This window comes from Channa argus, chromosome 1 (genome assembly GCF_033026475.1).
Source record: "Channa argus isolate prfri chromosome 1, Channa argus male v1.0, whole genome shotgun sequence".
Lineage (NCBI taxonomy): Eukaryota > Metazoa > Chordata > Actinopteri > Anabantiformes > Channidae > Channa > Channa argus.
Window position 1 is genome coordinate 34,450,810 of NC_090197.1, and position 25,563 is coordinate 34,476,372.

Below are 25,563 nucleotides of genomic sequence, written 5' to 3' on the forward strand. Positions count from 1 at the left end.
AGTCTCTGGGCATATAGTATGGATGGAGGCCCACCGCCAACAGTCTGATGTCCAGGCAACAGACTCCCTTTCACAGTAACATAACCAGTATGACACCACCTGTTGTTGATGTACAAGACCAGGCCCTCCTTATTTCCTCTTTTTCCGCTTTCCTCTCGCATCCAATCCACCAACACTGTGCTGAAGCCATCAATACTAATCCTTGTTTTAGGGATAATTTCCTGCAGACATGTCTCCATGAAACACATTAGATTACACTCTCGAAAGATATTCTCCTTCCTCACAAGTGCAATCAACTCTTCCACCATAATCAGAAATGGGAGATGCGGCTTGAATCTTCTCACCCTCCCCCACCTGTTTTCTTTTCCACCCCTCCACTTTTTACCAGCTCTGCGACCTCTCGCTGTTTTCCTTCTTATTTCTTCCGGGGTGTTTAAAGTCCGAACGAAACTTAAATCTACAGTGCTGGTCTGCTGCAGCCCAATCTGCTGTTTACGACTGTAAACAAATGAGTGGCTTCAGCTCCATACAGCTGTTGCGTGCTGGTCAGATCTTGAAGCAGAAGAAGTTTCAAGATAAAAACTTTCAACCACATGATCAATGAAGGTAAGCTTTACACAACAAACTGGATACTTTACTATAGTAAAATACTGCAATAAAAATATGAAAAAGAAAGAATAAATGAAAAGAAAAGGAGAACAACTGCAACAGGCTGCGGCTTTGCACACACCTGCTCAATCTCTACCCCTAAGTATCCACCAATATGACTATTGGTGGATACGTAATAAATTATTATTTGTACTATTTTTAAAAATCTAACAATCAATTGAGCATTTTTGTTGATGTTGGGTGAGACCCCATGCACATATGAACCTCTTCCCACACTGGTCACATAGGAATGACTTTTCTCCACTATGAAGGCACCGATGTATTATGAGATTGTTCCTTTGAGTAAAACCTTTCCCACATTGATCACACAGGTACGGTTTTTCTCCCGTATGGATGCGCTGATGTACAATGAGATTTCTCCTTTGAGTAAAACCTTTCCCGCACTCATCACAGAGGTATGGCTTTTCTCCAGTATGGATGCGCTGATGTCTAATGAGATTGCTCATTTGAGTAAAACCTTTCCCACACTGATCACAGAGGTATGGCTTTTCTCCACTATGGATGCGCTGATGTATTGCAAGATTGCTCATTTGAGTAAAAGCTTTTCCACAATGATCACAGAAATATGGTTTTTCTCCAGTATGGATGCGCTGATGTATTATGAGATATCTCCTTGTAGTAAAACCTTTCCCACACTGATTACAGAGGTATGGCTTTTCTCCAGTGTGGATGCGCTGATGTATTGCGAGATTGCTCCTTTGAGTGAAACCTTTTCCACACTGATCACAGAGGTATGGCTTTTCTCCGGTATGGATTTGCTGATGTCTTATGAGATTTCTCCTCGTAGTAACACTTTTCCCGCACTGGTCACAGATATACAGCTTTTCTCCACTATGGATTTGTTCACTAACATCCAAATGCCCTGATTTTGGGAAACTTGCTCTAGTCTTATCACAGATATCGGGACTCTCTTCAGTGTGGACACACTGATGTTGAATGAAAATACTTTTGTCAGAGAAATTTTTCCTGCACTGCTCACAGTGGTGTGATGTATTTTCTGTTTGAACATTCTTTTGTTGATGCAGGTTATCTTCACTCTCTTCACCCTCATCACAAAGTTCAGCAAGATTTTCTTCCATTTGTTGCTAATAATTAAAAACAGAAAGACATTAGAGGGGAAATTGAATGGTTAGGGGCTTTAATGCATATTATTATAAATGACAAGGGCAACAATGCTGTGATGTAACGTAAACAAACATATTGTTTCCATGTTGGTTCTTCATCACAGATTACATAAGAAGGATTGTAGTAACTTATGCTTACTTTGCTCATTTTAATTGTGTGATTTTAGGGAGTTTCAAGGAGTTGTCAGCAACTTTGCACTTTGTTAATTTTTTCTATGCAGAGTGTTTCCATTTCTGTTCAAATTCACTTTTCTAAATAGAATAGTATGCAAAGGCATCACTGTTCATGCCACCGTGAGGTCCAGTTTACCAGAAGAATTACCTTTAACTTGGGCTATACATGTACAAGCATTGCACATAAGATTAACAGGTCAGAAGCCCCTTGTTGACTTACTGCATTAAAATATTCTTTATATGGCTTTTGTAATCTTCACAAAGAAAAAAGAGTTTTGAATGAATGGTGAAAAATCTTCAAGAACTTCTGGTTAGCAAATACATTAATGCAGGGAACAACTCTGGTTTATGCACATCTACTGCAGTTTAAACTACAAACTTCAGAAGAAAAATCTGTATCAATCCTTATTTCTCAGGCATGTTGAATTACTGGTCAAGGACAACTAATTGACGTGTCAGGTTTGACATTCAAGTACTTTGGTAGTGGTTTGTAAGGCAATTATAATCCCAAATATGGTCATTTTAATTTTAACACTCCTGAAAGGCTAAAAAAAACAATAAGAAGTAATTCCAAGAATACAGCTGTTAGAGGTGATTGAAATGATCCTGTTCTGCATGTTTTATGACATCTCAATCTTTGAACAACGTCCTGTGTTCAAAGATTGAGATGAGATTGCGATTTAGTACAGTACAATATGTGACGTCTTTGATGATTCCGTCAATAACGTCATCAAATCAACCATATTTAAAAGTATAAAAGTCTTAAAAAGCATAAAAGATATAAAGCCCTATACACGCAATATTGTTTTTTATAAGCTGAACGCCATGAAGTTCATGAATGCTGGAGCATTTACAACAGATTATACAGTAATTAAGGAAATTCCTATACAGTAATTAAGGAACTTCTCTACAAATTTGGTCATTTCAATTTTAACACTCCTGAAAGGCCAAACTGAACTATCTCTTAAAATACTGGATTGTGCAAGCCAACCAAGCCAGATATTATATGAATATACAAGTAAACAGAAGGCTCTCTTTTAAATTATTGGTCTTGGTTCTTATTTTAGAGAACAATATAACCAGGCAAAAATTTGTTGATTTTTACACATTTATTATCACAGGTTGTGAATATAAACCTACTGTCACAATTCAACTCACCTCTGCTGGGGAACTCATTTTTCTTATGGCTTTTCTCTTCTTCTGTTTATACATCAGTTGGTCAATTCTTATAGAAAAAATATATTATTCTTATACAGTAATTAAAGAAAATTCTCTACCAAAACCAATAAGAAGTAATTACAAGAATACATCTGTTAGAGGTGATTGTAATGATCCTGTTCTGCATGTTTTATGAAATCTCAATCTTTGAACAACAGGACCGATTTAGTACAGTACAGTATGTGACGTCTTTGATGATTCCGTCAATAACGTCATCAAATCAATCATATTTAAAAGTATAAAAGTCTTAAAAAGCATAAAAGATATAAAGCCCTATACACGCAATATTGTTTTTTATAAGCTGAACGCCATGAAGTTCATGAATGCTGGAGCATTCACAACAGATTATACAGTAATTAAGGAAATTCCTATACAGTAATTAAGGAACTTCTCTACAAATTTGGTCATTTCAATTTTAACACTCCTGAAAGGCCAAACTGAACTATCTCTTAAAATACTGGATTGTGCAAGCCAACCAAGCCAGATATTATATGAATATACAAGTAAACAGAAGGCTCTCTTTTAAATTATTGCTCTTGGTTCTTATTTTAGAGAACAATATAACCAGGCAAAAATTTGTTGATTTTTACACATTTATTATCACAGGTTGTGAATATAAACCTACTGTCACAATTCAACTCACCTCTGCTGGGGAACTCATTTTTCTTATGGCTTTTCTCTTCTTCTGTTTATACATCAGTTGGTCAACTCTTATAGAAAAAATATATTAATCTTATACAGTAATTAAAGAAAATTCTCTACCAAAACCAATAAGAAGTAATTACAAGAATACATCTGTTAGAGGTGATTGTAATGATCCTGTTCTGCATGTTTTATGACATCTCAATCTTTGAACAACAGGACCGATTTAGTACAGTACAGTATGTGACGTCTCTGATGATGCCATCAATAACGTCATCAAATCAACCATATTTAAAAGTATAAAAGTCTTAAAAAGCATAAAAGATATAAAGCCCTATACATGCAATATTGTTCTTTATAAGCTGAACGCCATGAAGTTCATGAATGCTCCAGCATTCATGAACTTCAACAGATTATACAGTAATTAAGGAAATTCTCTACCAAAACCAATAAAAATTACAAGAATACAGCTGTTAGAGGTGATTGTAATGATCCAGTTTTGCATGTTTTATAACATCTCAATCTTTGAACAACAGGACCCATTTAGTACAGTACAGTGAGACGTCTTTGATGATGCCCTCAATAATGTTGTCAAATCAACCATATTTAAAAGTATAAAAGTCTTAAAAAGCATAAAAGATATAAAGCCCTATACATGCAATATTGTTCTTTATAAGCTGAACGTCATGAAGTTCATGAATGCTGGAGCATTCACAATAGCTTATAGAGTAATTAAGGAAATTCTCTACCAAAACCAATAAGAAGTAATTACAAGAATATATCTGTTAGAGGTGATTGTAATGATCCTGTTTTGCATGTTTTATGACATCTCAATCTTTGAACAACAGGACCAATATACAGAGTTAATTCACTAAACAGTAATATACATTTTATAGCACAGTATATTAATCAACTCTTAATAAACTCAGTTAACGAAACATTACTAGCCTCGATTTGAGTTTGTTGTTTTCAAATGTTCCTCCAGCTACAGTGGCTAACTAGGAAACAGGTAAAGAAAGTTCGTACTCACCATCTAAGAGCTCAATGTATAAAGTAATAGACGCTTGCAGGTGAATGGCTCTTCATGCAGCTCAGAGTTGCAGGTTTCCATGACGATGGTTTCCATGGTGACCAAGCATTATTCAGTCCAAATGCAAACAGGCAAAGCTTTTTAAAAATAAGTAATAAAATATCCCACTAAGCACATTATATTACATGCTTGTTTTCCTTTTCATATGAGGTAAAACAACGAAGCAAAATGTCCAAGCAAAGTTATGCAAATTATTCTCTATCATTCCAATAGGGAACAAATATTCCTTATCATTACTGAACGATTCTAATCTTTCTTTTAATCTTTATTCTAATCTTTATTATTATTATTATTATTATTATTATTAGCAATCAAAATATCTTTGGCTACTTCTAGCAGGATACTACAGTTACGTAAAGGTAAGCCTGACCAGTGATGGACCTAAAATAACCTCCAGAATGCTGCAAAGCAAAAGTGAGGTTGAGAAATTGGTGAGGAACAAAGATCCAATCATTTTTGTGTAGCCACTAAGGAGGACCCCAGCATATTGGCATAAAACAACTAAAGATCATTTTCCCATGATCAGACAGTTGGGAACTCTATGTTCTTTTGCACATTTTGAACAGCAGATACTGTATGTGCTGGCTTAAGGTGAATAAAACAGGGTGAAGTTCATTTTGTAGAGCTTAGCTGGTCAGAAAAGACTGAAATACTGTGAAGTAATCCTGTCACAGCAATGTGCATGTTTGATAAATATGTTGAAGCACTGTTCAGAAACTTGATCTTGTTACCGGAAGGTGGCAGGTGATTTTTAACAGAGCAAAAAGGCAAATGATTGGTGAAAAAAAAGTGCTTAGACTAAGAAATGGTTAATTAAAACTCTTTTCAAAACTGCTGCACAGCGTGTTCGGTCAACCCTTCTACCTCTCACAGTTTTTTTAATTTTGTTAATAGGAATAACACTTTAAAACATTTTGCACATTTTGGGAGGTAAAGTCTGAGCAGTTCACAGCCTGTCCTCATCAGGTTCAAAGCAGTTGTTGCCATGTTAACAAACACAGCTGAATCAGGTCATGTGATCAGCCTTAGAGCTGTGTCCAAACTCTTTCTCCCTCATGATACAACGTGGAGTTTCCGGTCAGTGAAGGTCTCCAGTCTAACTTAGGGCTAATACTGAGACAGACACACACAGACAGCCATCCATTCACACTCACATTTATTCCTAAGGACGACAAAAATCTTCTCACACTGGTCACAAATGGATGCCTTTTCTTACAAACATTTACCATTTTGGTTCTTCATCATAGATTAGAGATGTTTCTCAATACAAGCTTGGGTTCCCTATTTGGGAGTTTAAACTTGGGGTCTGCACTCAGAAGATGGGAGGAACTTTTGGTGATGGCAGTAACTTTTTTCAGAATTGATGATTAGGTTTAAACATAGCTGTACCCCGACTTCACTTCCTCCCTCAGGACTTTTATTTTGCAGTCACTTCCTGTTTCCTGGTCCCATCACATTGTTTTCCACTTTACTAATCACGGTAATCAGTTTCACCTGCTCTCATCACTTTGCTCATATATCCCCTCAGTTCCCTCACCAAGCTGCCAGATTTTGGAATTTTGGTTTTGGAATTGTGACCACTGTATTACTAAGAAGATTTCGGAGTTCTGCTCTCTTCAGGGATTGGAGATCCATCAAGGCTACGTCCCACACACACACACTGCCAGGACCACCACTCCTCCCCGTAAGATCCTTACCTCCCCTCCAGGCTCAGCTCATCTCCCCACGCACTATACTATGTCTCGCTTTTGTTTCATGAGTAGGGCATGGAATCAAACAGTCTCTTTCATAATGGCATGGTAACAGGGGTCTGTGATGATAACTTGGTTCCTTAGGGGAATTCAGAAATACTAGGAAGTGGCGCAAATCCAATACTCCATCTGCCCTTTCTGAGTATCAGGATCTGCTTGGACCTTTTTCTCACAGTGTCACCAGGGCAAAGATCAATTACTACCAGGATAAGCTCAGCAACACCTCGGACACCAGAAAGCTGTTCTCCAATTTCAAATCATTCATCTACCCACCTTCACCTCCGCCATCTACCTCTCTCACTGCTGACGACTGTGCCGACTTCTTTACCAACAAGGTTGCAGCCTTCAGCTCACAGTTCTCTCCTCCAGATGATGACATCCGTCTAACTTCTTCCAACACTGCATTGCTCTCATCATTTGAAATTCTGACTGACGATGACGTATCCACCCTCCTCCTCTCTAACCATTCGACCACCTGCTCTCTGGATCCAATCCCTTCCGCTCTTCTTTAAGCAGCTGCTCCCGCTCTAATGCCATCTATTACACAAGTCATTAACACATCTCTCAAAACAGGGACTTTTCCAAACTCTTTCAAGCAGGCCCAGGTTACCTCACTGCTCAAGAATCCTTCTCTTGATTCTCTTGATTGTCTTCCTTTTCTGGCCAAGACAATGGAACGAGCAGTCTTCAACCAACTCTCAGACTTCCTTTCCAGGAACAACTTTCTCGATGTCAACCAGTCTGGCTTCTAGAGGGGTCACTCCACAGAAACGGCAATCCTGACTGTTGTGGAATATCTTCGAGCTGCAAAAGCCACAGTTCAGTCTTCTGTCTTAATTCTACTTGATCTATCGTCAGCCTTTGATACTGTGAACCATCAGATCCTCTTGTCCACACTGTCGGACTTAGGGATCTCTGGATCAGCCCTAGACTGGCTTCGTTTTTACCTATCAGGACAAACTTTCAAGGTATCGTGAAGGGGGCATCTTTCTCACTCTCATAGCCTCTCTACCAATGTGCCGCATGGCTCAGTTCTTGGTCCTCTTCTTTTTTCTATCGATACTTCATCCTTGGTGCCATCATTCACTCACCCTCCAAGACCTCATTGAGGCCACTCCCCACCTAGATAACTGTCATAGGGAATGCCTCCTGAAAAGGGGCCGACTACCAATGCCATGCTTCTTGTACTGTCCAACCCAAGACCCCATTGTTACTCACCAGTTCCAAGGTGCCAAGTAATTTTCCCAGTCCTGTACCTGAACCTATGCAGCTTGGTCGTTTTCACCTCTCTCCCGAGGAGAGAGAGCAACGATTCACGAAGGGCCTCTGCTTCTATTGTGCCGCATCAGGTCATAGTTTCCACCTGCCCAGCAAAAAGAATCGGCCTAGTAGAGGTAGAGGGGTCATTACTGAGCCGTTCCTTGTCTGGTTCCCCTGACCCACACTCCCTGACCCAAGTTTTGGTTGGTCCCGCTCCACTCCCCGTAAGTCCCATTATGTGCACTTATCGATTCGGGAGCTGATACCAATTTTATAGACAGACACCTAATTCATAGACTCAAGCTTCCACTCTCCCATTTGCCTTAACCACCAAGTCTGCTCACTTAACGACCAACTTCTACATAAGGTACAGTTTCTTCACTTCCTCCTATTCACTTTCCCCTATGGCTAGGGGGACCAAACCTTTTGGTCTGACCAAACCGGTCCCCCTAGCCATAGAAAACCACTTAGAGAATCTGTCATTCCACATCATCGATTCCCCTCATCATCCCCTGGTCCTTGGCCTCCCATGGTTAGACACACATAACCCCCACATTGACTGGCGAACCGTTAAAATTCTGTGTTGGAGTACCCCTTGTCTTGCTTCATGTCTTCAATCTGCTCAGACTCCCATTATTCCCCACGTAGACCTTGACGTAGATTTCCCTGACCTCTCCAAAGTGCCTTCTCAGTACCACGACCTCAAGGAAGCCTTCAGTAAGTCACGTGCCACCTCACTGCCCCCTCACAGACCTTATGATTGCGCCATTGATCTGCTGCCCGGTACCATGCCCCCTAGAGGCTGCCTTTTTTCATTATCCAACCCCGAAAAGCAAAAATACATCACAGAGTCACTGGCCGCTGGCATCATTCACCCATCATCATCACCAGCCGGAGCAGGATTCTTCTTCGTGGGTAAAAAGGATGGTGGGCTAAGACCCTGCATCGATTACCGTGGCATCAATGACATCACAGTTAAGAACCGGTATCCACTCCCACTAATCTCCTCAGCCTTCGAAGTCCTCCAAGGCTCTATCATTTACACCAAGTTGGACTTACGCAATGCTTATCACCTGGTGAGAATAAGAGAGGGGGACGAATGGAAGACTGTTTTCAACATGCCGGCGGGCCACTATGAATACCTGGTCATTCCTTTTGGTCTGACCAATGCCCCGGCTGTGTTTCAAAATTTAGTCAATGATGTATTGGGAAATATGCTGAACAAATACGTGTTTGTGTATTTGGATGATATTCTCATTTTCTGCTGAGACTGATCATGTCCACCATGTAAGAGCAGTCCTCCAACGTCTCCTCCAAAACGAACTATTCTTCAAAGCAGAGAAATGTTAGTTTCACGCCACCACTGTCACATTCCTTGGATACATCATCTCACCAGGCAACATCACTATGGATCCAGTCAAAGCAAAGAGCAGGCGGTAAATGCCTGGCCGACACCTGACTCCAGGCGACAGCTCCAAAGACTCCTAGTATTTGACAACATTTACGGCCGCTTCATCAAAGGATACAGTACCATAGCAGCACCTCTTCATCAACTCATCTCCTCTAAAGCTAAGTTCACGTGGTCCACTCAAGCCTCTACAGCCTTTAATAAACCTCCGACACCGGAGCCGGTGCAGTTCTCTCACAACGTTCCAAGGAAGACAATAAAGTTCACCCATGTGCCTTCTTCTCTCGCCGCCTCTCCACGAGGCAAGAACTCTGGCAACAAGGAGCTCTTGGCTGTTAGGCTAGCCCTGGAGGAGTGGTGACACTGGTTGGAGGGAGATAAACAGCCCTTTCTGGTTCTTACAGACCACAAAAACCTAGAATACCTCAGCTCAGCCAAACGGTTGAACCCCCATCTGGCTTTCCTACTGCCTAGGCTTAAAAAACTGCAAGGCAGATGCCTTGTCCCACATGTGCGACCCGGATGACCAGCCTCAGGACCCTGGCTACATTTTACCCACTTCTGTTCGCCTCGCCGCAGCCAAGGTTGACCTCGAGGAGGAGGTCATCCAAGCCCTCGCCCAAGCACCAGCGCCCTCTGCCTTTCCTCCTCATCTCTATGTTCCCTAGGGCCTACGCTCCAAGGTCATCCACTAGTGTCACACCTCTAAGTTAACCTGCCACCCTGGTGTCTCTAGAACCCTTTTCGTCGTCCGGCAATGCTTTTGGTGGTCCACCATGTCCAAAGACATTAAGGAGTACGTGGCTGTGTGTCCTGAGTGTGCACAGCGCAAGACTCCGGGACATTCCCCCAGAGGTCTCCTCCGCCCTTTACCTGTCCCAAAGAAAACCTGGTCCCACATATCCATGGACTTTGTCACCGGACTTCCCCCCCAGGTGACATGACCACCATCCTCACAGTTGTTGACCGTTTCTCTAAGATGGCTCACTTCATACCCCTTCCCAAGCTGCCCACCTCCAAGGAAACTGCTGACTCCCTCCTCACCCATGTCTTCCGCCTTCATGGCCTACCCCTAGTTCACAACCAAGTATTGGGCAGAGTTCTGTCGTTTGCTGGGGATCTTGGTCAGCCTGTTCTCCGGCTTTCACCCACAGTCGAACGGTTAGTCCGAGAGGCTCAACCAGGAGCTAGAGACTGGCCTGCACCTACTATGCGCACGGGATCCCTCCACGTGATCAAGGAATGTGGTCTGGGTTGAGTATGCACACAACTCCCTTCCATCTACAGCCACGGGGCTCACCCCTTTCAAAGTTGTCTATGCCTACCAACCACCTTTGTTTTCTGTCCAAGGCTCTGATGCCATGGTCCCATTGGCCGCTGCTGCGGTACGACGCTGTCAGCTTGCCTGCCGAAGAGCACGCCAGACCCTTCTCAAGTTAGTATCCAGTTACGAGAAGTGGGCCAACAAGCGGCGCTCCCCTGCCCCACAGTATGCCCCAGGCCAAAAGATCTGGCTTTCCACTGCGGACCTTCCCCTTCAGGTGGGGACCAAGAAGCTTGCTCCTCACTTTATTGGTCCTTTTCCCGTCGCCAAGGTCATTAACCCCGTGGCTGTTAACGTTCCATGTATAAAAGGTCAAGCCAGCACTTACCTGTTCTGTCTTGTTTCTAAAAAAGAAATTAGTAACCATAGCTGTAAAATAAATAGATTGGAGAGAGATACTGTGCAATTTATTCCAAACTGTAATGTTGCAAAAGCATAAGTAAATACCTCAAAGTTGTGCATAATTAAGTCATTATTTAAATTTCACCAATATACTGCATATAACAAATAGATTTCAGTCTCTGAGAGTGGTGGGTCAGGTAAACACCTTAAATGGCAGCCACTGTCATTAGTGTGTCAGTGTGTGTATGACTGGGTCAATGTGAAACAATGTTTTAAGTGCTTTGGATTAAAGTGTTATATAAGCAGGTCAGTTACCATTTACCTTCAAACAAAAATACAATATGACAACTCTTGATTGATGCATAGTAAATTATTATTTGTACAACCTTTATAAATCTAACAATTAGTTGAGCATTTTTGTTAATGTTGGGTGAGACCCCATGCACATATGAACCTCTTTCACACCGATCACAGAGTTTTGACTTTTCTCCAGTGTGGATGCACTGATGCAATATGAAGTTGCTCCTATGAGTAAAACCTTTTCTACAATAATCAGAGGTATGGTTATTCCCCAGTATGGATTTGCTGATGTCTTGCAAGTTTGGTCATTTCAGTAAAACCTTTGCCACATTTCCCCTTGTAGTAAAACCTTTCCCAGCTGTTAGAGGTGATTGTAATGCTCTTGTTTTGCCTTTTTTAAATAATATCTGAATCTTTGAGGAAACATTTACAAAGATAAATCACTAAATAATAATATACACAGTACATACACAAACACAAACAAACGTATATACATATATATTTTATAGCACAGACTATTATTCTATTATTCAACTCTGAATAAACTTGCTTAACTAAACATTACTGGTCTTAATTTGAAATTGTTGTTTTCAAACATTCCTCCGGCTGCACTGGCTAGCTAGCAAGCAGGTAAAAAAGTTTATTCCCATTGTGTAAAAGCTTAATATTCTTAATGTTCGTATTTTGCACATTTTGTGAGTCAATGTATAACCTGTCTTCAGCATATGTGACTGACTCAATAGATTGAAACCTGTCTTTACCTGACAGTTTTTGTCCCGCATGATACACAGTGAAGATGCGCGCGCGCGCGCACACACACACACACACACACACACACACACACACACACACACACACACACACCGGAAACACACCTTCAAAATAAAAGCCCTTTTACATGGTAAAATGACTTAGTCTACCTGCAGTTATAGGTCCAGGGTCACTGATTAGACAATTGTTAGAATCTCTTCAACTTTCTCCACAATGAGCTGTAAATGGTTCTGCATACTTTGACCTGCTGAGTTTTCAACTTTAACATGCTGTTGGTCATAGTAGTTTATAAATGTTACTTTTCTTCAGGTGTTTGACTTAAACTTTGCACTCAGCTATTACATTTCTACAGTTTCCAGGATTTGTTACTATTTCATGTTACATCTACTTGAGGCAAAACAGGGTAACCTTAAATTTTGCCTATTTTCTATTTTAAATTTTACTGTAAATGTTTCAGCTATTTTACCAAAAGAAAAACTAACAGCTTTTTTTATATAGTTCAGCTTTAATTCAGCATTCAGCAAAACAAACATTTTAGCTCTTTCAACTAAAACAGTTCAGCATTTTCTAGCTTTCCTTGGAAATCCTTTCCGCCTAAAGCATTCACAGTGCATTTTCTTTTAGGAAATGATTGTTTTTTTGTTGAATTTTCTGTGGCGATGCATTTTTCAGTCTATTTGCAAGACACCTACCCCCTGCATTTGTATTGCACTGGTATATTCTAGTTCTTTAATGAGGTTGTACCATTGTATCCTACTCATGAATCATGTTTGTAATAATTAGGATGAAAAATTTTTTTATCTCCTCTCATCTCAGCTCATTATGCCCTCTTGTTCTTCCTCTATGGTTGTCAGTTGGCTGCTATAAAAAGTGAATTTCCCTCTTGGAATGAAATAAGTCCCATCTTATCTCATCTAATCGTATTACAGTTTGAAGACGTTTTTCTTTGTGACATATTTGTGTTGGAAATAAAAATGTTTCTGCTGCCTTCTTTCCATGTATTATACTTATAGAGACTATCCCAGGTGTTACTGGCTAAAAGGCAGTGTCACCAATAATCTAACATGTATGTCTGTGGACTGTGGGGGGGGTCAGTTTGATCCATACACCTGAACAAAAAGAAATGCTTTGGAAACAAATGCAGTTATGCGTAGGTAATAAAAAAGAACAGTTATGGCAGTTTATTGTTTATGAAGAGCAGTGAATACATTACTGATTGTATTGATACGATTTTGATCCAATCAATTGCAGACTTTTATTTTACATTTTAAATGTTAATTCCTTTACATATTGTAGGGACAATGCAAAGTTTTCTAACTTTTATGATTTATGAATTTAGAGAGAACCTTAAATATTTTCCAGATAAGGCTATTTGGTCTAATATTATGTGGTACTATTTAATAACCAACAATCTCAAAATTGGGAGCTGGTTTTTGCATGGCAGACAGCCTATTTTTAACTACGTGGTCACTAGTCAATAATTACAGTAGACAATATGTACATCCAAACTGGACATCATGAAAGTAATGATTTTCCACTACATGTAAACAGTCAAAATCACCACTCAGGCTACCAGATGAAAGCTGAGCATTAGTGTGTGTACATAGGTTTACAAAAAGTGCAGCAGTAAGGCAAGTAAAGCACCTTCTTGAGCCTGAAGTGAATATACAGTGTAAGACTTTAATAAAAATCCTCCCTGAAGTACTAACCCTGTGGATAGTGAGCTAAACATAGATGATGAGATGTCACGTTAAGATATTTACAGCACAACTACAAATGGCTTTTGTTGGAGAAAATCTTTAATCTGCATAAAACATCAGCAGCTGCTGTCAGGTTGTCTTGTCAGTCCTGCTGTATAAAAGAGTATTGATGTCTTTTCCTTCTCACAAGGAGATTGTACAAAAAGCAGAGATACAAACTGTAAGACTTAACAGGACTCTAAGACACTACAAGGCTCTGATAATGTCTTCTTTTTAATTCCACCTCACCTTTTTGGAAATTATATCCCTTTCTCCACATTTCTTCTTTGTTGCTAACTCAAAAAAGTCTAAAAACATGAGTTATAATGTACTGTAAAGGCACCACAAAGCAATGATTGACACATATCCGGCTGTTCTACTTTACTTTTAGAAGAGGCAAAAACAAGCTGGGTCAGATTTCTCTACTATTTAATATACAGTGGACAGAGAGTAAGCTGAACAAGTACTTATAGAAGTGGAAACTCATCCTCTAACCTCTTATTATCCATGTTTTATTACTAGATCATTTCTTCACATTTGGTGTGTTTACATTGATCGATTCCTTGTGTCCCTTCTCTGGGATAGACCTAATGTGTATCTACAGTTTTGATGAGGATGCAGATATTGACACTTTATACTGCCCCCACAAGAGTTTTCATCTCCATATACTCGTTCCAAAGTTTGCACTACAGAAAAATTCAAGCATGTGTTTCTCATTGTGGTGCTCATGACTCTTGCAGACTAACAGGTCAAAATTCACCTTCATTCACAGTTGACAGCTATGCAGTAAATGCTGTATTTGTAATTGGAGACATTTTTTTATCTGTCATTACTTGCAGGATTTCTTCTACATTAACACACTACAACAGTTAAGATGACCCTATCATCCTTAATTGAGATTGCATTCATACTTAAAGGAAATGTGGGGCTCTGAAATGCAGCTCCACGGGTTACACAGGAGAGTGTGCAGACATGTAATGTCTTGACTTTTCTTGGAAATTCAGATGTATTATAAGCTTTCAAGTAATGGTTACTTATTATTATTTTGACACTGCACTGCATAATCTTGTGTGTATCTATGGACCGGGTGTGTAGAGTTTGTATACTTTTAGGTGATGTATAATGTTCACATTGCTAAGGATCTTGACCAGCTCCTACACACACACACACACACACACACACACACACACACACACACACACACACACACACACACACACACACACACAAAACCACTTTAATGGTTATTCATTTGAAGCAGTGATTATTCTATTCAACATGTTTATTCTATACAGCAGGGATCTGGAGGAGCAGCTGTAGATGATAAAACACACACACATACTCCATTGCTGTGTGGTGCAACTGCAGTCTTGGCTTCTGTTTCAACTAATATTTCACAATGGAGCAACACCTACAAAAAGTAAAATACATATAGGATAATATGGCTAAGCCAAGTGAATCTGTGCACATTTAGCAATGCAACCAAGTGGATAAATGTTGCAAACTTTGTAGCTTTTGCAGCTTTGGCCATTCAGAAAACTCAAAATTCTTTTGAGTAAACCTGAGAAGCCAGTTTTGCATTGTAGTGTGAAAAAGTAAGTGAGACACTTTCTCTGATGCTCAAGCATAAATATAACATGACTTTCCATTGTGCTGGTGCTGTTGGCTAATCATGGAGACTGGTGTGTTTTTCCATCCTTTCTGGTTTTTGAAAACACAGTTTGTGACAGGAAACTTTGAGTTTGATAAAAAGGGTTTCAAAAACATTATGGTGGGCCCAAGAGGAGTTTGGACTGTAGTTTTCAGTTAAGTCTTGCCTTCAGGCCTCCTCACCTCTAAGTCAAACTGTACAAAGCTGAGCTCACAGCTCTGAGTTAAAGGTCACTGCTAACCTAACAGTTTTTACTAGTAAATTAACTGCATGCCCACCCTCTTGCTTCAAGATTAACACACGCATGCACACAAACATAATATTAAAAAGCAAATATGATGCTCCAGCATTTATGCCTATAGACACACATACACTAGTCAGTTTGAAGGGTGGTGCAGGATGAGTGACAGTAAGAGAGCAATATCCAGACATCGTGCTGTCATGCTCTCCAAGTGCTGACAAGGCAAGTTTCCCTGTATGTCCTTTGGGAAGCTTGGAGCAAAATGCAGTTCAGTCTGATTGCTCTTTATAAAAATAAAGGCTCACCTTTGCAGAGAAAGAGTTCTGTGTTTATGAAGACTCTTAGTCATCCAGCACAGTAAGACAAAAGGCAACTGGACACCCATCAAGACCAAAAGAGAGCCTAGCATGGGGAACAACTGCCAATAAAGTGTTTAGACAAGTAGGAAATGTCTTTAAGAGTACAAAGGAAATCTAGTTGACTTTGAATTACACAGAAGAAGTGCAGTAGCAGCTTGGCTGAGGGCCCTTTTTCCATCTCTGGTAAATTTGAAAGTGTAGTGATAATCTCAGTTTGACGCCACTGGTCAAATAAAAGAAAGGAATGGATGGCCAGATTCTTGGTGCTTTGTTTGTAATGGCTGCAATCCCAGACCTGCATGTCTTTGAAAATGTTCCACTATCAGTCTGTTTGACAGCTCTATCAAGTCTTGTGCATTTATGGATCTGCTCATGATTGTGTCAATGACTGTGGAACAGGAACTGTTAGCAGAAACCTTTAGCGCCTTAATTCATTTAAGTTACAAATATATAAAATACTTGGATGTTCTCTCCTTCAGTCATTAATGCTCTGCTTTGCTTTATGTTAATCACACATTGTGTCATGGCGGTTTCATGCATTTTGATTTTTGCAAGCTCAGATTTGATTAACAAACACTGTGATGCACCCAAGAGTCCAGATGGCCTTCTGCTTCTAGGGCATAAGAAGGATTGACAGGGTGTGAAACAAATGCTTCTTCTGGAGATTTTCAGCATGCTTTGATGGTGTTGTTATACTATACAATATATAATGTAGTTAAGTAATTAAATAATATCCAAAAGTATCATAAATTTTCTTTCTGGATCTACACAACCATTTAGATGTGTCAGTAGAATAAAAAAAAACTACTTAACACCACACACAGAATGAGCGAATGCATAACAAATGTGTTTTTAAAAATTACTCTTCCAAGACTTCAAAGGCACAAACTATCTGCGCTAACATGCTAAAACAGGTTAAAAAAAAAAATGTAAAATGAAATTTTGATGATGAATGATTTTTTTTTTTTACGGATATGCCTAATTTCTCCCATTTCCACATACAAAAGCACCATCTTGGTGTACTGTACTTCCTTGTTTTCATCTCTTTCTATGCAGCAGCTGATTTAATTTATGGGACAAATTTATGTGACAATTTTAAAAAAAAAGAATTAGTATGAATCTGCTTTGCCCTCATGTTCCTGTACCTCTGAGGCTTATTAATGAAATAGCTTTAAACGTACTTGACTCTGTGTCAATTAGAGTCTTAATTCCAATTCCACCCCCAATCCGGGGGTAGCAAGTTGGGGCTACACAGTCCTGGCAGCTTTACTCAACCTCTTTTTTGACTCTCCTTCATCCATGGATCTATCCCCCAATTGGGGCTTGTATAGACTGGAGGTAGTACATTTGATTGTGCTGCAGGCCTGCTCAAATTATTCTCATGGACTGTCAGGATTTGACAAGGCAGGCTGGGATACAGCCAATTTGTGGCTTCTCCTACAAGAAAGAAATCCCTGGCAATGAAAACGGTAATTTTTGATTTCAATTGCATCACGCTAATGCATCCTCTGACTGGCAGTCATTTTGGACTCAAGAGTAACTGACATCTGAAGGAATGACAGGGTATTCCAAAGGACTGTAATCCATTAAAAATGCATTTACAAACTCTGGTTGCATGCAGATACTTGTCTGTCTCAATTAATTAATCCTTATTAACAATTGTAAACTGTGCTGTAATGAGGGATTTAAAAAAATATATTCAAACGGCCCATTTGCAGCCTATATTTCATATGTGTTTAATAATGAATCTATTGTACAAAAATGACACTGACAATCCACAACACAACTCCCCTGTTGGATTTTTTTTCAAATGATAAGACTTGCAGCACAAATAACCTTTTGTTTTTTAAAAAGCACCTACCTTCCTAAGCCATTCTCCCATGCATCATTTATTAAGGTCCAATAAGGTGAAGCAATGCAGTCTGTTGCTACTGCACTGTAGCTTTTGTATGAACTTTACCCCTGAATTCCTCAATAACAGCCTCAAAAGAGAAAGGTTGGTGTCGACCTTTGAAGGCTAAAAACAGTGCTGGCCTTCACTGAATTTCAAAGGATGATACTATCAAAAATATGGCAAAGGCGGACCCAAGTAAGGTGACAGAGAGAGGGATTGACTAAAACAAAACTCATTAATTGGTAAAAATCCAAGGATCAACAGAAAACGCTCCTAACAGGAGGTTACAAGAAGAAGGCTAATGGCAGGGAGTGAAAACCGAACAAAAGACTAAAACACAAACTATCAACTCAACTAAACCCTAGGAAAATTAACTTAAAGAAAACAAGAACAGGTCAAACGTCGACAACTGGAGTGAAATAAAGTTAACAAACTAAACACTAGCAAAACGGCTGAGAAATAAAACACGGATGAGAAACTTAAACTTACTAAACCTGAATGGACACACGGGAAAAGACTAGGGAAACTAATAAACAAGGGAAAAAAAACAACAAACCTCAGACCAAAAGTTCCTGGTAAACATAGTCCAATATACAGGAGTCAGGATTGCTACAATCAGGTAAACTAAGAGTTCAGCGTGTTGCTGGGAGTAGACAATAAGGAAACTGTGGGGAAGGCTGGACCTAAATAGTGAGGAGAACAGTTTCAAACAATGAGGGATAACAAAGGTAAAGTTAAATAAAAGAGACAGAAACAAGAATGGGCGAAAAGGGGCTACAAAGTAAAAGTCTAAGAAAAGACTTTTCTCCACCCGTTTCAACCTGCTTGCACTCGCCTCTTCACCTCTTTTCCACACTCTCCGTTGCTCTGAACCTTTGACCCTAAGTACTTAAAGTCCTGCACCTTCTTCACCTCTGCTCCCTGTAACCTCACCGTTCCACTTGGGTCCCTGTCATTTGGACACGTATTCTGTCTTACTGTGGCTAAGCTTCATTCCTCTGTTTTCCGGAGCAAACCTCCACCTCTCTAGATTTTCCTCCACCTGCTCCCTGTTCTCACTACAAATCACAATGTGATGAACAATGTCATCTTCAAACATCATAGTCCATGGAGATTCCTGTCTAACAGATACACACTCCTAAAAATGTTTATGAACGTGAGGGAGGGACACGGAAAGAGGTTAGTGACAAAAAGAAGAGATTATGAAAGCAATTTAATGATAAAAAGACTGATGTGTGAAGAAGAGATTGAAGCTTAGCAAGATGATTGCAGACAGAGCACATACAGTAATAGGCTCAGATACCTACAGTATGCATCTGTTATCCTAACTGCTTATCCTATTCAGAATCATGGAGCCACACTGACTCTGTGGTTCACAGTGTTTCGCACAGGGAGAGAAAACAATGGCCCAAAAGAGCATGACCTCTTGTCATTAGCTACAAATCTGCTGAATGCAGTCCAGTGGTGGAGCACTGGTGAACCAGTAACACCTGTCTGTTTCCTCAGTAGCAGTACCTCAAAACCTTTTGGATGCGTTTCCACTAAGGTTGGTTCACAGATCTTTTAGCTTTTCCTGTAGTGTCATCATGAGTTGGACTAAATAATTGATGGGCATTTTGTACAAAATCCAGTTCTTCTCAGGATGGTTCAAAGTTAGTAGTAATCATCATCTAATGCTAATTAGTCACTGTTTTACTTTGTCCAGTCCAGTATAGCGACTATATTTTGTGTCTTAGTGCTTTTAACCAAATGTTATGGTGCAGGCTTACAGAGCAGGCTGTAGAAGATACTTAGCCTTGATTGTTCTATTTAGTGTATGTGTATGTGTATGTGTGTGCATGTGTGTGTCCCAGACAGCATGTCAGCATTTTTTTGCCACCAGAGCTGCTGATTTTCACAGCAACAAATTGGTACAGCAAATCTTAAAGTAGTTTAGAGTTACCACCAGGACTGAGAGGAAACTTTGACTGGTAGCTGACAGTTTCCCCATTACCAATTATAAACCAATTTATTTGATTTAGCCAGAGCTGAGTGAAATTCCTGTTACTTGATCAGTAAATTACATGGATATACACCAGTTGTTTACTTCTGTGTTAAAATATATACAACCCCAATTTTAAAAAAAAGTGGGATGATGTGTAAAACATAAATAAAAACAGAATGCAATGATTTGCAAATCTCATCAACCCATATTTTATTTACAATAGAACATATAGAAAAAAAAACAACAACTTTAACCCGTTTTTTTCTGTAGAGCAGTTACATTACAAAAGTAGTGATACTATTAGGAAAATAAACTTTTGAGTGTCCATACAGTAGATCAATCTGTGGAAGACTCTGACTTCTTTTTTTTAACAAGGTGAGTCTGCGACATCATATTGCAGCCGCAAGACATCCTGTTGTATAATGAAACAATAATAAATAAAATGGTGTTTGGGATCAACTATAGCTCAGTTGTTAGAATAGGCAATCCAAAAACCATGGAGTGAATGAACCAAGGTGAATTGTCCTTGGATAGGACACTGAACCCCCAAATAGCAGCATTGTGATTGCCAGCTGTCCACAGCAACAATATGACCATGGGATCAATAAAGTATTTCAAAAATCAAATTAAACAAAAAACCCTAGTATCTCAGCCACCATCATACACTCCATCTACTTGGCTCCCTCTGCCTTCAAGTCTCCCTCCCTCTTGTGCCCATTGACCCCACTTGGATTCACAAAATCAATAAGTCAATTATATTCCCATGAAAATGAAATAAATCCCTGCTGAACATGATGAGACCTGGACCCACCAGTTCAACAAACTTTCCTCTTTGTCCAGTCTAACCAAAGAGCAGCAGCATTTTTTACATCTACATGCTCCTGTAACCGGGCAGTTAGGCAAAACCCTTTACTCTGCACTGAATAGTGAGGATGAATAACATACAGGGAGGTTCATTTCTATTCCTGCACTGCCACTTACTGTCTAATTAGGACCGGAAATGTTCTACTTGTCCAAACACAGTTGACTCACCACAGGCAACTCAAACACATTACACTACAAAATGTACTGTATTTCAGCACCGTTGCCATGTGGCTTAACAAGGTGACATTAGTTGTTACTAATTTAGCAACTGGTAAGTGGCTGAGATGCATCTGTAACATTTCAGTAAGCCACACTGCCTTCCTGTGTTTGTACACAGTGGTGAACTAAGAGACCCAACTTGGTCTCTTCATTATCTGGCAAAATTTCACATTTACCGGTGCCCTTGAACTAATAAATCTCTATGGACACCTGAATCAATAATCCCACTGTAAATGATCACAGTCATGTCGAGTGGAATAACACACAGAACAAACATGCTTACACCAAGCAAATATCTGAATAGTCTGGAATAGTTTGGAATAATGCACAGGATAACTGAAAAAATATTCAGTCCTGCTTGACACTAGTCTCCAAATCTCCCCTTATCCTCCAAGTTTAAACTGACTGTATCATTTTATATTCATACATTTTCCCCATTCTGTTTGCTCCACCACACACACAGACACAGACACACAGACACACACACACACAGACACACACACACACATACACACACACACACACAGACTTGCCACTGTTAGTGTAGTGATATATGAGACACAGTATGTGCTTTATGGTGACTACAGTACTATGACTACATCTGTGTTCTCATCTTACCAAAGATTTTTGCAGACCCCAGCATTTTTCTTCATGCTTCTGATCATCCAATGGCATTTCCTGCCACTGCCCTTCTCTGCATATCCATCATAAGGAGTGTATCCTGTTGCCACTATTCACGTCGCAACAGCACTCCTCAGCTCGTGCCTGTGTTATGTGTGCCAATCAGCAGGATGTTGAGTCGCCACACAAGCACACACAGACACACAGACACACACACAGACACAGACACACACACACACACACACACACACACACACACACACACACACACACACACACACACACACACACACACACACACACACACACACAAACGACTGAAGCTCATAATCCTTTGTGAGCCAAAAGTGTTTCATTAAAGCTCATCCAGTGGAGCTACTCAGGCTTGATCTCTTGACAAGCTACCGACCTCGGCTGAATTATTACAATGGCAGGGAACAACGAAAGGCAGCGAATGAATGAGGGAGTGCAAGAGAAGCTGGCTTAAATCGATTCACAAAAAGGGCTCAGTTCATTGTATTCTCTTGTTTAATTTGACTGAACATTTCGGGGCTGTGTGAGAACATTATCAGCAGCTTTCAAAACAGCATGTCAGCCAAGCAACCATCAAGACACTATATCCTGTAATTAGAATATTACGTTTCAATTGGTGAGGCTGATGAGAATAACATAGAATTCTCAAAATGTACATTTACATTTAGTTAGGAGACACATTTATCCAAAGAAACTTACAAGTGAGATGAAGCAAGCAAACATTGAACATTGAAACATTGAAGCCCACTGCTATGAGAAGAAATGGTTCTGCTTCATTAGAGGGAGGTGCAAGATAAGAAAGATAGTCTTTTAAATGTTTTAGTTAGGAAAAGAGTTCTGTCTTCAACAAGACTTCGAATAATGGGAGTGAGGCTGAGCCTGCAGAGTGTGGTAACTTGTTCCACTGTCATGGGAGCACTGAGTTAAAGGGTTTTGCTTGGGATTTTTGTTCTGTGGTGTAGAGACCACCAGACAGCATTTATTGGCAGAGTCCTGTGGGCGTGAGGGATTGTAAACCTGGACAGTTACAAATGAAAATGAGCCATGTTCCAATGCAAAGCGTCTACTAGGGGCGACTGTGGCACAGGAAGGTAGAGCGGTTGTCCACCAATCTCACAGTTGTTGGTTCAATCCCCAGCTCCTCCAGTCACATGTCAAAGTGTCCTTGAGCAAGACACTTAGTTGCTCCCACTGAGTGTTGGCCAGCTGACCAGCTGACCACTGATGTATGATTGTGTGTGTGATTGTGAGTGCGAATGGGTGAAACAGTGTTAAGTGCTTTGAGTGCCAATAGGTAGAAAAGCCATATAAGTGCAGACCATTTAACATTTACTGCAATGCACAAATGTTGTACTGTATTACTGCTTAAATGCAGCAATACAGCAGTAATTCTGTACACATTCAGAGAGCTGCACATGCCTCTGAATCAGTCTCAAGTTGTCTTAAAAAACACAACCATTCACACTCACACACTCGTAAGGACAATTTACACATACACACACACTAAAAATAAACTTAAGTTAGAGCTAGAAGTCTTTGCAGCTTTTCCTGCTTCCATATCAGGGGAGGTTTTTTATAGACAAATAAAGTTATCCCCTTAAGAACAGAGAGATTAACTGTTCTTCAGAGGGGGAGCTTCAGTACAATATCTGCAGAGTAGTTAAAAGTACAGTTCTTCATCGTAACCTGTTTCAGAGACTTGTAGCATCTACAGCTTCTAATGATGCAGAATTAACAAATGGTGTGTGTGTGTGTATACAATTAAAATACAAATAAATACTTCAAACTTAAAACCACTGTTATAATGTGTTAGTTCACAGCAGCAGTGTAGAGTAAGTGTGTCTGTAAAGCATAAAGAATAACTGTTTATTTTATAGCAGCAGATTAAAAGAGACCTGTTTATTTCTTTAGATAATGGCTTGAACCTTTTAGCCACACTTTTGGTGGCAGCTAAACTTGCTTCTGGGTCAGTTCTTGAAAGAATTTCACTTCTCATCTGGAAGGCTTTTTCAGTTGTCTTTAAACTTTTCCAAAGCAACTTTGTGTTATCAAAATGTAAATGTGTATCATAATTTGGTTTATGACCAAAGTTTAGCCCCAAAACATTTCCTCAATCCGCAACTGCTAAATTGTTAGCATACTAACAAACTATTTAACCATGGCTAACATTTTATCTGTTTGTCATCCCTATGTTATTATTAAGTGATGTAGCTCAAAGTGCCGCTGTGTCTATGTGCAGTCTTACAAAGCTGCTGGAACAGACAATTGGCACTACATTTTATACATTGACACAGTTCTTCTTAGATTTTAACTTGAGCAGAATGTGTGACTGGAATTTTTATTAAATGTATATCCCTGACAGTCTGCCAGCCTTCTGTGTCTCTGGCCTTTTTCGTCTCAGGGATGCTGATGTTCACATTAATGAGCTGGGACATTAAGACGTTTAGTGGCAGGGAGCTAACTATAAAATTACTGAGTCTAGACGTTTCTGCAGTGCCACAAAAAACTTCCTGCACATCACCTACATTTTTGCTGAGCACCATCCAGATGTGGCTGTTGAAAAGGTCATTCTTTATTGGCACGTAAAATGGTTCTGCCCTGACTGTCAATAATCAGGTTGTTTTGTTTTTTTGTCTGTTTTTCTATATCCTCTTAGAAGTAATACAACTCAATTTAAACAGGTGAGTATGGGTGTTTTCACATTTACTGTACCAACAGTTGTCCAATGTGATTCCAATTAAAACTTTCTATTTAAAAATAAGGAAAAATTGATATGAGCATGTATCATAATAACTTAGCTGTATGTTGTAGACCTTTTTTTGATGTGGTCATTTTCACTTGTCAAATTATGATATCCACTAATCATACCAATGGTTCATTTCCATTCAAGCTTTAAGTAAGCCATGTTTAGTGAGCTGTGAAATTAAACCAATTCATCATTAATGGTATTAGTTATACAAGCGACTGTCAATATGTCCACTGTGATCTATTTTTCTTTCCCTCAAATATACTAGCCTATAATGCATTTAAAAAACTTTACTGAAAAAACTGATGATCTGTGCAAATCTTTGCTGGTTTGTAGCCTTTGTGTTCCAGCTGGTGGGAGCAGATTTGGTACCGTCACTGCTTGTTTGACTAAGTTAGTATTTGCTCATCAGTTTAAATTGTCCTTCTATTCCCTGTGGAAGATTAGATTTGTTATAGCAAGGAAAACAAATGTGTTATTATGAGGATTTAGTTGTATATATTTGACAAATCAGTTTTGTATTGTCTGAATGTTGTGTCTTTTTGGTACAAATATCTTTTTGTGTACCGAGACACTTTATTGGACAGCTGCAGTGTACAAACCATATGACTGTGGCTGCATCCTCTTTAGTAACAGGTGTTAATGTTTTGCAGGACTGGTCACTAATATGGCACTACAATCTTTCTTAAGATAACAAAACATATTTATTAATAATATATTCAATGATTAATTAAAGAATTAGCAAATGTTTGAACTAACAGAGCCTGTACAGTATGTGGGTATAATTATTTTTTAACTGATACCATAATTTCAGAAAGGCAGGTCAAAGTCTACTGGAATTCAAAAACCATAGATTACTGCTGAGATAAAAACTGATCATTGATAATACGGAGAGAAATGTATACTTGTAAAATTGAAGGCTATTTTAAGAATAATGATGTGAGACAAATTTGGAAAGGGATGTGACGAATAAATAACTATCCATGAGGAAAAGAGAGGGAATATAAATATAACTAAGGAATATTTTCCCTATTTGAATACCTTCTACAGATTTGATGCAGTAAAGGATATGATCAGAAAACATTTGCTGTTCAGAAAAGAACTGGAGGTTTGTATTCATTTTAGGAAGAAGAAGCCTA

General features: G+C 39.4%; 2 protein-coding genes across 3 annotated transcripts in view; both read right to left on the reverse strand.

Moving 5' to 3' along the window:
* The window catches only part of LOC137132560 (inactive phospholipase D5-like), a 69,841-nt gene that overhangs the window by 29,172 nt on the left and 15,106 nt on the right, over positions 1–25,563 (reverse strand). The gene's annotated exons all lie outside the window — the stretch shown is intronic.
* LOC137101429 (zinc finger protein 432-like) lies at positions 816–1,940 on the reverse strand. Its single transcript, XM_067479859.1, has one exon. It carries the CDS (start codon positions 1,746–1,748, stop codon positions 816–818), a length of 933 nt encoding a protein of 310 aa, XP_067335960.1. The 5' UTR covers positions 1,749–1,940.

Coding starts and splice junctions, on each gene's coding strand:
- LOC137101429 (XM_067479859.1), bottom strand. CDS start 1,748: ATGGAAGAAAATCTTGCTGAACTTTGTGATGAGGGTGAAGAGAGTGAA.